General features: G+C 43.2%; 1 protein-coding gene across 6 annotated transcripts in view; it reads left to right on the plus strand.

Annotated features, from left to right (window-relative positions):
* The window catches only part of CEP170 (centrosomal protein 170), a 208,777-nt gene that overhangs the window by 179,776 nt on the left and 13,112 nt on the right, over window positions 1-15,889 (plus strand). For 4 of the 6 annotated variants that reach the window (XM_077289094.1, XM_077289089.1, XM_077289093.1 and 1 more), the window contains exon 14: window positions 12,933-13,097. In XM_077289094.1, the coding sequence (XP_077145209.1) occupies window positions 12,933-13,097 (165 nt within the window). The remainder of the gene's footprint in view (window positions 1-12,932; window positions 13,098-15,889) is intronic. The other 2 variants (XM_077289090.1, XM_077289091.1) reach the window with 1 other exon arrangement.

The following is a 15,889-nucleotide window of genomic DNA, read 5'->3' on the forward strand; positions in this document are numbered from 1 at the left end:
TGCTCTCAGTATGTATACTTTCCCTACCGAGGGAAGAGGGGAGTGGTAGTCTACTGTATTACCTTCTTAGCCTGGTTGGTGTAATACGAACAGGGATAATGAAAAATACCAGTCATACAAACATACTCACACAAACAATGCATCGTGGAGTGGAGGATGGGGTTAAACCAAAGTAGGAGAAGAAGGGGAATTATCACACTCCCAAAACCTAGCAACAGTCACAGACCGGCGTGAAATAAAGAACTATTCTTGTACTATGCTTGTAGTGCTGTCTATTTGTTCATTCTACCTCCAAAAACGCAATAATACTCAACTCACATTTATCTTTCGCTCTCCGCTGAACGCTAACATCAGGGTTTCCGTGTAAGTTCCCCAAAACCGTGATTCAGACAAAACCCTGGATGGAACCACTCACTTATGAGGCATATGAAGTCACTTTGGATTGACAAATTTGCAATTCTCCAGAAAGAAAGCCTGGCTTGGATGTTACAAAATAGTCACTGCAGCCGTAGATGAATTCATTGAGAGATGCAGTTTCTACAATGGGGACTCTTTTGGGGTTTCTCTGCTGTTCTGGAACCTTTGGAGCTCTGCAAGTGTCGCCCGCAAACTATTCTATTAAATCTGTCCTCCAAAAGCCAAATAGCGCTCCTTCCTTCTGAGCCATGACATGTGGCCTAACAGTAATTTTTTTTGTGACAACATATGGGGCAGCACCGCGTTTTGGAGAAATTGTGCAATAAATTATGGGGTCTCTTTTCACCTATTAACCCTTGTGTACCTGACAAATTTGCAGCAAGTACAAAAATATATATCCACGACTCAATGTTATTAAATTCTGTAAAGCACATACGAGTTCAAAATACTCACTACACCCTTTGATGAATTCCTTGAGGGGTCTAGTTTCCAAAAGGGGTCACCTCTGGGGGGGGGGCTCTGCTGTTGCCACATGTTTGGGTTCTTCAAATGCGACATGGCATTCACAATCTATCCCAGGCAAATAGCACTGATTCCTTTCCTAGCCCTGCCATGTACCCAAGCAGAAGTTTTGACTATATATATATATATATATATATATATATATATATATATATAGTGGCATAGCAACTAGTCATGTGATTAATGGGCGGTATGTATCGCAGAGGTGGGTGGCCCTGTGATGGAAGCCTGGATATGTTTTGCTTAAGCAGATCTGCTGAGGGATTTGTTTTGCATTGGCAAGGCTTCCAGGTGATTGGAGAGATGGGTGGGTCCAGTCACCTACAACCCCACCCAAAGGGATGTGTTTGAATACCCAAGATGAAGCCTGTATATGATTGTGTGTTTGAGGACCTTTGGTGATGTCACAATCACCTGACTAGCCATGTGATAGGTACCTGGGTGTGGTTACACCTATGTAATGGAGGTCTGTTTGGCACATGGAGCGAGTGCTGGCTATTCTGAACCAGAGCAAGGAGGCCTGTGAGATGCCTCTGGAGTGGACGGTCTGATAACTGTGTGTGATACTGACCGAGGTCAATGAGAGACGTCTGTGGGATACCTTTGAGGATAAGATGTATCCAGGAACCTGTGCGGCACCAACAGGTAACGGAAAAGGATCTGTGTTATACTGACCGGGGTCAGAGAGAGTGACTTTGTTTACTCTATGGGATACCTCTGAGGATAAGAGGCACCCAGGAACCTGTGTGATGGACGCCAACAGGTAACTGACTGTAATCCGTGTTATGCTGACCGGGGCCAGTGAGAGACTGTGGTTTCCACTGTAAAGCTGAATATGTACAGACGGTGTTCAGGCTGTTACAAACTACCAAGTTCATGAGGTTGCGGTTTATGCTGATGTGGAAATAAACCTAAACGACTGTTTTTGTAAGAAAATCGTGCCTGTGTGCGTTTGTCCCGTTGCCAAGCGAGTGTCCCCCAAGACACGCAGTAAGCGTTATCATATATATATATATATATATATATATATATATATATATATATATATATAGTATGTTAGTCGCTTTCTGGACAAATTGCGCAACAAATAATGGGGTCCGTTTTCTCTTATTATGCATTGTGAAAATCACAAATTTGGGGCTAAAACAACATTTTCATGAAAAAAATGAAAATTTTCAATATGGCGATCTAATGTTATTAAATTCTGTGTAGTACCTGTGAGTTTAAAATGATCACTATACCCCTGGATAAAATCCTTGAGGAGTATAGTTTCCAAAATTAGGTAATTTGTGTGGAGTTTTCCCTATTTAGGCACATCAGGGACTCTCCAAACACAACATGATGCCTGCAGACCATTCCATCAAAGTCTGCGTTCCAAAATATCATACCTTCCTTTCTAAGCCCTGCCGTGCACCCAAACAGTAGTTTTCCTCCACAAATGGGTATCGGCGTACTGAGGAGAAATTGCACAAGTTTTGGGGTCCATTTTCTCCTGTTACCCATGTGAAAATAATCAATTGGGTCTAAAAGTAAATTTTTGGGGGGTAAAATGTGATTTTCTCTAGTCACCTTCCAAGACAGCAGCATCAGAGGTTGTCTCCCCACCCTAATGGGGGACAGGAAACACCAAGAGGTTAAATACCTCTCCCCTTCCTGCAACCACCAGTGTTTTTCCTGTCCCCTATGGGGCATGAAGAGGTTCTCTGATGGTGCTGCCGTGGCCGGCGATCTGGAGCACCATAAGCTTACCTTCTCAATGCCGGGCAGCCGAGGTCGGGGGCACCGCTCTCCTCCGTGGGCTGCTCCCGTCTCCATAAACTCATGCGCCTCCTCGGGGGGGTAAAGCGGGGCGATGATGTGCGGCCGGGGTCCTCTTGCAGCTCCCCGGCATCGTCCTCCACATGCCGGCTGGTTCCGGGGTCAGCGTGTACCGGAAGTAATGTTAATCCAAACTTGCGGTTCACTTCCTGGTGCGTTCCAGAGTGGAACGCACGTGCTCCTGGCGTGTCTCGGGTGTACTCCAGAGCTACTCGCATGTCTGGGGCGTACCCTTCAGGGTTCCCTTCTGAGGACCTGGGGGAGGAGGAGCACAAACACCAAACGCTGGGACCTCGGTTATATAAATCCTGGTCGGGGGATGCCTCCAGGGTAAGGTCCATTGTCTGTGTCCATCTGTGACTGTTGACGAACTGACCATGGACAGCGACAAAACCCTCCCTTTTTGCCTCTGCAGAGCCCAGTGTCCACCCTCCTACTATAAGTAGTGGATGAAGGTTCCTTGCTATCTGGGTTAAAGCCTTATGGACCGTGCTCCTAAGAGGGAGTGCCCACCGCAAGTTTGGTGTATGTGCTACCAGGCTTCCCTCAGCATATAAGAAGCTTTGCCAGCCCTGCACTGATGATGTGTTGCATGCCGAACAGCCCTCCCTGTTGGACAGCATCAAATGCCTTATCAAGTAAGCGGTTCAACCCTCTATGTCCGCCTTTTCCCAGGCCCCAGTACCACAACCCCTCCTTAAAAAAAAGAAGATGGCACCTGTGGAATCTGATTCAGACTCTGGCGAAGTCTGTACCTCTGGTTCGGAGGATATTTGGGAGAATGAGGGTTACACTTCCACCCCCAAGTCCGATAATAAAAAATATTATTTTTCCCTTAAATATATGGAGGAATTGATTAGCATGGTGAGAAGCACCATGGGGGACGAGATGTTTGGGGAGTTGAAACCTGAAAAAAAAAAAAAACAGGTTTTTCCCATACACGATAACATCCAAAGCCTTATCCTTCTGGAATGGGCTCCCTGAGAAAGGGCCTTGCGTCCCATCAGATTTAAAAAATCATTTCCCCCTAGGTGGGAAATTCCCAAAGTGGATGTTTAAGTGTCCAGAGTGGCTAAGAAGACGGCGCTTCCTTTTGAGGACTCGTCTCAGCTCAAAGATCCCATGGATCGTAAAATCGAGAGCTTACTAAGAAATCCTGGGACACCTCCACTAATCTGCTAAAGACAAACGTGGCTTTCACCTGTGTCGCCAGATCTCTTTCGCTGGCTCAGTACATTAGAAGACCACCTTACTGAGGGAACTTCTAGGGAAGAGATACTTGACTCTTTCCCTCCTTCAGAAAGCTGATGCTTCTGCAGAATCTGTACGTGTAGCAGCGAAATCCGCAGTCCTCTCTAACTCAGCTAGGAGAGAGCTCTGTGCCTGAAGTCATGGAGTGGCGATGTAACCTCTAAGGCTAATCTTTGCCATTCCCTTTCAGGGACACTGTTTTCGGTCCAGCTCTCGATGAGATTTTAGGAAAAGCTACGGACAAAAAGAAATCACTCCCTGAGCAGAAAAACCTTAAAAACGGGGTTTTCGCCCCTCCCGAAATTGGTCTTCCCAGAGGGAATATAAAGGAGAAGGCAAATCGGGCAGTTGGAGCTATCCGAAGGGTGTTAAGGGCAAAAACCAGCAAACTCCTGACAAACAATGACTGCTCTCCTGTCGGGGGTCGACTCTCGGGCTTCCTCCCTCAGTGGCAATCCATCTCCACGAACCAGTGGGTCCTCCGTACCATTCAGGATGGGTTGAAACTAGAGTTTGAGAGGTTTTTTTTCCCCCTCAATGCCTGGGAATTACCTTACTACAGAGTCTACACCTTCAAGACTCCTTACTGTTAGATATTCTAGGTCTGCTTCAAGCAAAGGTGATCTCTCGAGTACCCTTACAGGAAATATCCAGAGGGCACTGTTATCGCTTATTCCTAGTCGAGAAACCCTCAGGGAAGCACAGAGTCATCATCAATCTGAAATCCCTGAATCAAGTGATCACACACCATTCAAGATGGTGTCGATCAAATCAGCAATCCCACTCATTGGAACTCATTGGACAGGATTGGGTAATGGCTACAACAGATCTGAAGGATTGCTATTACCATGTGCCAATCCACCCTGATCACCGGGAGTTCCTCAGATTTGCAGTTTCCCATGGTCATCAGGTCAGCTATTACCAATTCAGTGTCCTCCCGTTTGGCATTTCATCAGCGCCGCGGGTATTTACCACGATTATGGCAGAAGCAGTAATCTTCGTCATCAGGGGATTTGCATCATTCCTTATCTAGACGACTTTCGCGTCGTTGCACCATCTATCCCTCGTCTAAATTTAGATGTGGCAAAAACCTTGGAGATCCTGGAATCCCTGAGCTGGATCCCAAATTTGGAGAAGTTGGATCTTCATCCTTCATCAAGAATGAAATTCCTGGGAATTCTCTTGGATTCAGGGAAAAAAAAGCATCCCTCTTGCCCAAAGATCTTCAACTAGATCTTTTTCAGAGGATCTCCAAGTTCAGAGACCAGGGGGCTCCTACCCTGAGGGACCCAATGTCTATCCTGGGATCACTGACATCATGCATCCAGGCAGTTTCCTTGGCTCAAGCCCATACACGAGTTCTCCAGACTCATGTTCTTCTGACTTGGAAAAGGCATCGAAATTCTTTGACCAGGAGAGTTCCCCTTCCCGGTCATGTGAGGTCTTCTCTTTCATGGTGGGTAAACTACCGGAACCCCTAGCGGGGAGTCAGCTGGGATCCGCTTTCCCTGAAGATACTCACTTCAGCGCCAGTAAGAGAGGCTGGGGCGCTGTGATAGAGAAAACCCACTTCCAGGGGTTATGGGCCCCAGACATCAGATCCAGTTCCTCAGAAATGAAGGCAGTAGAGGTAGCGTTGAAAGCCACATCTGCCCTTGTACAAGATCATCATGTACGTGTCTTTTCCGACAATATGCAGAGAAACATCTTCTATTCATCACAGCAGTCCATCTAAAGGGGTCCACCAGTGTCCAGGTGGACTTCCTCACCAGAAAGGACGTCCATCTGGGTGAGTGGTACCTGCACCAAGCAGTCTTTCTATCCCTTGTGTCAAGATAGGGAATTCCAGATGTGGATCTATTTGCCGGTGGCCAGAACGCGAAGATGAGAACGTTCTTTTCCCTCAGTCCCGCAGATGGAGCGCGAGGATTAGACTCCTCTTCTCACCCTTGGAGGTTCAACCTGGCCTATGCCTTCCCACCGATCCTGATTCTAGCAAGGACGTCACAGAAGATATGGTCAGATCAGGTAACCACGATTCTGACTGCTCCCATGTGGCCGGGAAGAAGTTGGTACAGTCCTTTAATGGACATGGCCCAGGAAGGTTCGCTATCTAAATTCCAGGGAGTTGACCTCCTTCACCAGGGCCCCCTGTTACACCCGGACCTTCACAGGTTGAATCTTGCGGCCTGGCTACTGAAGCCAGAATCATAAAAGCTAAAGGGCTTTCAGATGAAGTGATACAAACTCTCCAGAATAGTAGGAAGCCAGTAACCAATGCCATTTATGGCAAGGTTTGTAAGAAATTATCGTCCTGGTGTTCTCCGAATGTTCCTGATCCCTTTCATCCTAACATTGCGCTGATTCTGGATTTTCTTCAAAAGGGGCTGGATCTAGGTCTTACACCTAGTACCCTGAAAGTACAGGTGTCAGCTCTTAGCTCTTTCTTTGACCAGAACTTGGCTAGTCATCGCTGGATTAAGTGTATCATGACCTCAGCGGCTAGAATCCGACCTAGGCTCTGTAGCCAAATTCCTCCCTGGAATTTAAATCTGGTACTTAACAATTTAACCAAAGATCCATTTGAACCCCTGTCATCTATGAGTTTAAAAAACCTTACCCTTAGAACTGTCTTTCTCGTAAGCAATTACTACCGCTTGACAAGTAAGGGATCTGCAGGCCCTATCAATACAGTAGCCCTACTTAACAGTAACTGCAGATAACATTCTCCGATTAGATCCCCCTTTATGCCTAAAGTAGTGTCAGTCTTTGAGAACTGAGTTTTCCAAGACTGTGGGAATATTTATACCGAAACATAGCCTACCTATTTGTTCCATCCGCATTGTGACTTTTGAGTGACTCTTTAAGACTTATCATCACTGTCTTTCTGCATGGTGACACGTATTGTTTTATGCTGTAGACATTGCTATTACAGATTTTTTTAATCAAAATCAATTAGCGTTAGTTTGCTGTAAACCTTGGGCTTATTGTGATTTATCGTGCTATAATAATCCATTTGCATAAACTTTTATTTATCGTATTGAAATTACTGTGGGACATCTATACACCTTTGGGGACTACTCATCCCAGTGAGGCTATCTTGCGGGCATAGTGCAATTTTCCGTTTACAGATCTTCTGTTTATATATCTTTTCATTTCAATATTAGTTAATTTTTTTCCATTCTTTGCAGTTAGGGTTGGGGTTAGGGTTTTGTTAGGGTTGGGGTTAGATTTCGAGTTTTTTCAAAGTAAAAAAAAAAATTGTGAACGGCTAATGTTAAGCGCAATTGCTCGCTACTCAAGTTTGCATCGGGTGCTCTGGTATGCATGGATTATTATGGATCCCCGCATGTTTTTTACTCCCAACATATGGGGTATCGGTGTACTAAGGAGAAATTGCATAACAAATGGTTTGGTCCATTTTCTCTTATTACCCTTGTGAAAATAAAAAACTTTGGGTCTAAAGTACATTTTTGGTGAAAAAAGTAAAATGTTCATTTTTTCCTTCCACATTGCTTCAGTTCTCATGAAGCAACTGAAGGGTTAATAAACTTATTGAATGTGGTTTTTAACACCTTGAGGGGTGCAGATTTTAGAATGGTGTCACTTTTGCGTATTTTCTGTCATAAAGACCCTTCAAAGTCACTTTAAATGTGACCTAAAAAAATAATAATAATTTTTATTTATATAGCGCCAACATATTCCGCAGCTCTTTACAACTTATAGAGGGGACTTGTACAGACAATAGACATTACAGCATAACAGAAATCACAGTTCAAAATAGATACCAGGAGGAATGAGGGCCCTGCTCGCAAGCTTACAAACTATGAGGAAAAGGGGAGACACGAGAGGTGGATGGTAACAATTGCTTTAGTTATTTGGACCAGCCATAGTGTAAGGCTCGGGTGTTCATGTAAAGCTGCATGAACCAGTTAACTGCCTAAGTATGTAGCAGTACAGACACAGAGGGCTATTAACTGCATAAAGTGTATGAGAACACGATGCAAGGAACCTGATTATGTGTTTTGTTTTGTTTTTTCTATTTTTAATAGGCCACACAGGGATAGTTAGGTTAATGCGTTGAGGCGGTAGGCCAGTCTGAACAAATGGGATTTTAGGGCACGCTTAAAACTGTGGGGATTGGGGATTCATCGTATTAACCTAGGTAGTGCATTCCAAAGAATCGGCGCAGCACGTGTAAAGTCTTGGAGACGGGAGTGGGAGGTTCTGATTATTGAGGATGCTAACCTGAGGTCATTAGCGGAGCGGAGGGCACGGGTAGGGTGGTAGACTGAGACCAGAGAGGAGATGTAGGGTGGTGCTGAGCCATGGAGTGCTTTGTGGATGAGGGTAGTAGTTTTGTACTGGATTCTGGAGTGGATAGGTAGCCAGTGTAATGACTGGCACAAGGTAGAGGCATCGGTGTAACGGTTGGTGAGGAATATGATCCTGGCAGCAGCATTCAGGACAGATTGGAGCGAGGAGAGTTTGGTAAGAGGGAGGCCGATTAGTTGAGAGTTACAATAGTCCAGACAGGAATGAATAAGAGAAACAGTAAGAGTTTTTGCAGAGTCGAAAGTAAGAAAAGGGCGAATTCTAGAAATGTTTTTGAGATGCAGATAAGAAGAGCGAGCCAGTGATCGGATGTGGGGGGTGAATGAAAGCTCGGAATCAAGGATGACCCCAAGGCAGCGGGCATGTTGCTTTGGAGTAATGATTGAACCGCACACGGAGATGGCAATGTCAGGCAAAGGTAGGTTAGTAGAGGGAGAGAACACGAGGAGTTCAGTTTTTGACAGGTTCAGTTTCAGATAGAGGGAGGACATGATGTTAGAGACAGCGGTAAGACAATCACTGGTGTTTTCTAAGAAGGTCGGAGTGAAAGCAGTAGAAGAGGTGTATAATTGGGTGTCATCAGCATAGAGATGGTACTGGAACCCAAATCTACTGATTGTTTGTCCAATAGGGGCAGTATACAAAGAGAAGAGGAGGGGGCCTAGGACTGATCCTTGAGGAACCTCAACAGTAAGGGGAAGGTGAGAGGAGGAGGAACCAGCAAAACATACAGTGAAGGATCGGTCAGAGAGATAGGAGGAGAACCAAGAGAGAACGGTGTCCTTGATGCTGATGGAGCGGAGCATAGTGAGGAGGAGCTGATGATCCACAGTGTCGAATGCTGCGGAAAGATCCAATAGAATTAGCATGGAGTAGTGACCATTAGATTTAGCTGTTAGTAGGTCATTAGAGACTTTAGTGAGGGCAGTTTCAGTAGAGTGTAAAGAGCGGAAGCCAGATTGAAGAGGGTCGAGAAGAGAGTTATCTGAAAGATAGCGGGTAAGACGGGAGTGGACCAGGCGTTCCAGGAGTTTAGAGATGAAGGGAAGATTAGAGACAGGTCTATAATTAGCGGCACAGTTTTGGTCGAGGGAGGGTTTTTTAAGTAATGGATGTATGATGGAATGCTTAAATGAGGAGGGAAAAATACCGGAAGTGAGGGAAAGGTTGAATATTTTTGTTATGTGAGAGGTGACAGCCGGGGAAAGGGACTGGAGGAGATGTGACGGAATGGGGTCACTGGTGCAAGTGGTCGGGCGAGAAGATGCAAGGAGCCTGCTTACTTCTTCTGTAACTGGTTCAAAGTCAGAGAGTGAACTAGATGCAGTGGGGGAGGGAGGACAGTGCCTGGTATGAAGAGATTGGGAGATGATTTCCTGTCGAATGTGGTCAATTTTTTCTTTGAAGTAATTGGCCAGATCGTCAGCGCGGAGATCTGTGGTTGGGGCCTGCTCTCTTGGGTTGAGTAGGGACTGGAAAGTGTCGAAGAGATGTTTAGGGTTATTGGACAGTGAGGTGATGAGGGTGTTGAAATAGGTTTGTTTGGAGAGGTGAAGGGCAGAGTTGTATGTTTTTAGCATGAACTTATAATGGATGAAATCTTCGGGTAGATTAGATTTTCTCCACAGACGTTCGGCGCACCTGGAGCATCGCTGCAGGAAGCGTGTTTGCAGCGTGTGCCACGGTTGTCACCGTCTGTGTCGAGTTGCTCTATGTATAGGAGGAGCAGCTTCATCCAGGGCACGTTGCAGGGTTTCATTGTAATGGTTCAGAGCAGAATCAGGACATGAGATGGAGGAGATTGGGGCCAATGAGGACTGCAAGTTCTTCATAAGTTTATGGGTGTTAATGGCCTGTATGTTTCTATAAGTGTGGAAAGTGGGGGTGACCTGAGCGGGATGGCAGTTCTTGATAGAGAATGAAAGAAGGTTGTGGTCAGAGAGCGGGAGAGGGGTGTTTGTGAAATCATCCACTGAGCAAAGTCGGGAGAAGACCAAGTCAAGGGAGTTTCCATCTTCATGCGTTGGAGAGTTAGTATGCTGCGAGAGGCCGAAAGAGGTTAGAGATAAAAGGTGAGAAGCAGACGGGGAAAGGGGAGAAGCAATGGGGATGTTGAAATCACCCATGATAAGGGTGGGGGTGTCACAGGAGAGAAAGTGTGGAAGCCAGGTGGCAAAGTGATCCAGGAACTGATGAGAGGGGCCAGGAGGACGATACACCACCGCCACTCGCATGGAGAAGGGGACGTAGAGTCTGACAGCATGGACCTCAAAGGAAGGGAATACAAGTGAGGGTACTTGGGGGATAACTTGGAAGGTACATTTGGGTGAAAGGAGCAGACCAACGCCTCCACCTGCTCTGTTGTCTGATCTTGGGGTATGAGAAAAGTGTAGTCCACCATAGGAGAGAGCAGAAAATGAAATAAAAAAATGATTTTAATGGAAAAATGGCCAACTTTTAACCCTTCTAACTTCCTAACAAAAAAAATTATGTTTCCAACATTCTGCTGATGTAAAGTAGACATGTGGGAAATGTTAGTTATTAACTCTTTTGCGTGGCATAACTCTGACTTAAGGGCACAAAACTTAAGTTTGAAAATTGCTAAATTTTCAGAATTTTTGGCAAATTTCCTATTTTTTTTTTCATAAACAAACTTAAGTCATATCAAAGAAATGTTGCCAATATCATGAAGTACAATATGTCACTAAAAAAACAATCTCAGAATCAGTGGGATATGATGATGCGTTCCAAAGTTGTTACCACATAAAGTGGTCAGAATTGTAACATTTGTCCTGGTCATTAAGGTCAAAATTGGCTCTGTAACTAAGGGTTTAAAAGATTGCAGAAATTCAGGATAAGATTTAGTTATGCGAGTTGTCCTTTTATTGAAGTCTAGTCTTTGAAACTTTGAGAAAAAATGTCATCGAGTTTTGGGTTTCAGCTGTTTTACCATTGAAATTATCTGCTTTTCTTTATATTTTCCTGTCTACTTTTTGACATACAGTACATCCCACTGCTGTCCCTAGTGTTTATACAGGTTGGAAAAATGCAACCTGTCGGTGGTTTCAATATTATTTCTTATGATCGTCAGATCAGAAGATTGCAGTTGGGGGTATATTTAGATTACCAACTCATTTTTCACAGCCAATAAGGCGTCTTATCCAATAATGCAGATCCATTTAATATGCAGTTGTCAGTGATGTTGAAGCAAGTTTGCAAAGAGATTTTGCTTACATATGGGACTAATTCCCAGATTTACTTTAGATTTTCACCTTATGCACTGTAAGGTGAAATGCTCAGCAGAAAGGACATGCTGTAGTTTAGATTTGCTGCAAGCTCTCAATTCTGCCTTGATTTTATCAATTTTATCTGCTCCATGTGTGTGTGTATATACACTCACCGGCCACTTTATTAGGTACACCATGCTAGTAACGGGTTGGACCCCCTTTTGCCTTCAGAACTGCCTCAATTCTTCGTGGCATAGATTCAACAAGGTGCTGGAAGCATTCCTCAGAGATTTTGGTCCATATTGACATGATGGCATCACACAGTTGCCGCAGATTTGTCGGCTGCACATCCCAAAGATGCTCCATACAAGGCAGGATGGATCCATGCTTTCATGTTGTTTACGCCAAATTCTGACCCTACCATCCGAATGTCGCAGCAGAAATCGAGACTCATCAGACCAAGCAACGTTTTTCCAATCTTCTACTGTCCAATTTCGATGAGCTTGTACAAATTGTAGCCTCAGTTTCCTGTTCTTAGCTGAAAGGAGTGGTACCCGGTGTGGTCTTCTGCTGCTGTAGCCCATCTGCCTCAAAGTTCGACGCACTGTGCGTTCAGAGATGCTCTTAGGCCTACCTTGGTTGTAACGGGTGGCGATTTGAGTCACTGTTGCCTTTCTATCAGCTCGAACCAATCTGCCCATTCTCCTCTGACCTCTGGCATCAACAAGGCATTTCCGCCCACAGAACTGCCGCTCACTGGATTTTTTTTCTTTTTCGGACCATTCTCTGTAAACCCTAGAGATGGTTGTGCGTGAAAATCCCAGTAGATCAGCAGTTTCTGAAATACTCAGACCAGCCCTTCTGGCACCAACAACCATGCCACGTTCAAAGGCACTCAAATCACCTTTCTTCCCCATACTGATGCTCGGTTTGAGCTGCAGGAGATTGTCTTGACCATGTCTACATGCCTAAATGCACTGAGTTGCCGCCATGTGATTGGCTGATTAGAAATTAAGTGTTAACAAGAAGTTGGACAGGTGTACCTAATAAAGTGGCCGGTGAGTGTATATATATATATATATATATATATATATATATATATATATATATATATATATATATATACACACATACAGTATATATATTTCATTAATTTGCATTCATTTTATTGGAAATATTTTTCTGGAAATATTTGATGCGGAATCTACACTAAAAATCTGCATCTAACCCCAGTATTTGAATTATTTCCTATTAATATAAAATAAAAATACCGTACTGACAATCTGTTTGACCACTGTAAATTTTACAACTTGCAATTGATTTTAAAAAATACATGTAATACCTTTGCTGTCGTCTTATTAGCTTGTAGATCGTGTTTTTGACGAAAGCCTAAACTTTCGGAAGATTCCTCCTTCAAATATGTTTAAACCTGAGGCATCTTTTCAGGGAAATGAGTCAAAACCTCCGCCGAAGGAAACCCCTGAACCTCCCGCCATCACTAGAAGGAAAACTTGGAGTAGAGATGAAGTAAGTTCAAGTGTACAAGCCTTTAATATTAAGGAAAACTGAAAGACTTTGCTTTACGAAGCAGTTTATATCTTAAAGACCAAATACATTTTCATGAAAAATTGGGTAACTCCGTAAATATATTAATGAACGACCCAAAACCACAGTTTACTGTCTGGGCATTAATGAATCTGCTTTTAGGTGCAGAGCCAAGTTAATATAATGGTCCACCTATTTAGTATACAAAGGGACTGATAACCAATAGTATTATGAATGTTCTTTAAATGATTATTATTTCATACAAAGACAGATTTCATAAAACTTAAATGACTGCATTGAATAAAAAAATATTTACAAATGAGTCTTCAGTGGTTGATACCTTTTAATGGCTAACTGAGAAGATGGTAACACATTGCAAGCTTTCGAGACTACTCCAGTCTCAACATCAGGCATAGACTAATACAAAATCTGAAGAGTCACATATTTATTCACAACACATCAGAAAGATAATGCATTGGATAAGACAAGTGAGGTGAAGTAGAGCTACCATTATGAAAGAGGGGAAAAATATAATAATGATTACTCTACTTCACGTCACTTGTCTTATCAATTGCATTATCTTTCTACTGTGTTGTGAATAAATATGTGATTCTTCAGATTTTGTATTAGTCTATGCCTGATGAAGAGACTGGAGTAGTCTCGAAAGCTTGCAATTTGTTACCATCTTAGTTAGCCATTAAAAGGTATCAACCACTGAGGACTCTCAATTCTAAATATTTTTCTATCTACTGGCTAACACGGTACCAAGATATTTATCTTTTCTGCATTGAATAAACAAATAACAAGCAAAAATGCTAACTGAATACTTTATTAATAGAACACCAATTGACATGAAATGACAAAAAAATATATATCTCAAGGATAAAAACAGCAATAAAAATGGAGACAGAGGAGGGGGGGACACCATGAACCATAAATAATCAGAAGACAAAAAGGGAAATGATCCAGCTGGAGGTGGAGGCAGTTCAGACTTTGTGAGACTTTATTAGACAACTAAAGCGATAAATAGTTCTTCAACAAGAAAAATCTTTACATAGCAAACACCTGGCACACCAGTGATGAGGATCAACGCGTTTCAACTATGAAGTCTTACTCATGATCATGATCAGATCATGAGTAAGACTTCACAGTTGAAACGCGTTGATCCTCCTCACTGGTGTGCCAGGTGTTTGCTATGTAAAGATTTTTCTTGTTGAAGAACTATTTATCGCTTTAGTTGTCTAATAAAGTCTCACAAAGTCTGAACTGCCTCCACCTCCAGCTGGATCATTTCCCTTTTTGTCTTCATTTGCTGTGGGCACTCACCCCGAACCGTGCTGGGCGTTGGCAGGTCTGGGGATTTTGTCTAAGACCGGTAAGCTGACTACATTCCTTTTTTCTTTTGCTATAAATAATCAGATGTATAATCAGACTATGTATGATGAGAAGTATAGAGAGATTCTTATGTGACAAAAATATACAGTGAATGCCGAAAGTGATGACACCCTTGAAATTGTTCCAGAAAATGAATTACTTCTCCCAGAAATTATTGCAGCTACACACATTTTGTGAACCCCTTCACGACATGCGCAGTACATATACGGCACATCTCGGGTTTCCCCCATTGATGTGGGCTCCGGCTTTGATCCCACATCTTTCCAACACATATCAGCTCTGGGAAGGAGGTAAGCTAAAAGCAGAAATGCAAAAAATGGAAAATGGCCCGGGTGTGAAGGGGTTAAACATGTTTATTTCATCTGTGACTATTGGAACAACATAAAAAAATAGATAAAAAATAAGGCAAATTGAACATCATTTCTCACAAAACCCCAAAAGTGGGCTGGACAAAATTGTTGGTATCCTCAATTTAATATTTGTTTGCGCACCTTTTGAAATAAATATCTAGAATCGATTGTTTCCTATAACCACCAATAAGCTTCTTACACCTCTCAACTGGAATTTTAGACCACTCTTCTCTTGCAGGTCTCTCATATCTGAAGGGTGCCTTCTTATGTCACAATTATCACAGTCTGGGAAGGTCATGCAGTACCACCCGCTGGGATCTTGTGTTCAACAGCTCTTTGCTGCCCTCTATCGTCCGGACAATTACAAGAGTGGCCAACGATTAATGGAGAAGGCCGCAGGCTGTCACCACTAATAGGCCAATTATCAGGCAACTAACAGAGAGCCTATGTTATATGCACCTCCGATTCCAACACATGGAATATGTACAGGTCCTTCTCAAAAAATTAGCATATAGTGTTAAATTTCATTATTTACCATAATGTAATGATTACAATTAAACTTTCATATACTATAGATTCATTATCCACCAACTGAAATTTGTCAGGTCTTTTATTGTTTTAATACTGATGATTTTGGCATACAACTCCTGATAACCCAAAAAACCTGTCTCAATAAATTAGCATATCAAGAAAAGGTTCTCTAAATGACCTATTACCCTAATCTTCTGAATCAACTAATTAACTCTAAACACATGCAAAAGATACCTGAGGCTTTTAAAAACTCCCTGCCTGGTTCATTACTCAAAACCCCCATCATGGGTAAGACTAGCGACCTGACAGATGTCAAGAAGGCCATCATTGACACCCTCAAGCAAGAGGGTAAGACCCAGAAAGAAATTTCTCAACAAATAGGCTGTTCCCAGAGTGCTGTATCAAGGCACCTCAATGGTAAGTCTGTTGGAAGGAAACAATGTGGCAGAAAACGCTGTACAACGAGAAGAGGTGACCGGACCCTGAGGAAGATTGTGG

Source organism: Ranitomeya variabilis, chromosome 2 (assembly GCF_051348905.1).
Source record: "Ranitomeya variabilis isolate aRanVar5 chromosome 2, aRanVar5.hap1, whole genome shotgun sequence".
Classification (NCBI taxonomy): Eukaryota; Metazoa; Chordata; class Amphibia; order Anura; family Dendrobatidae; genus Ranitomeya; species Ranitomeya variabilis.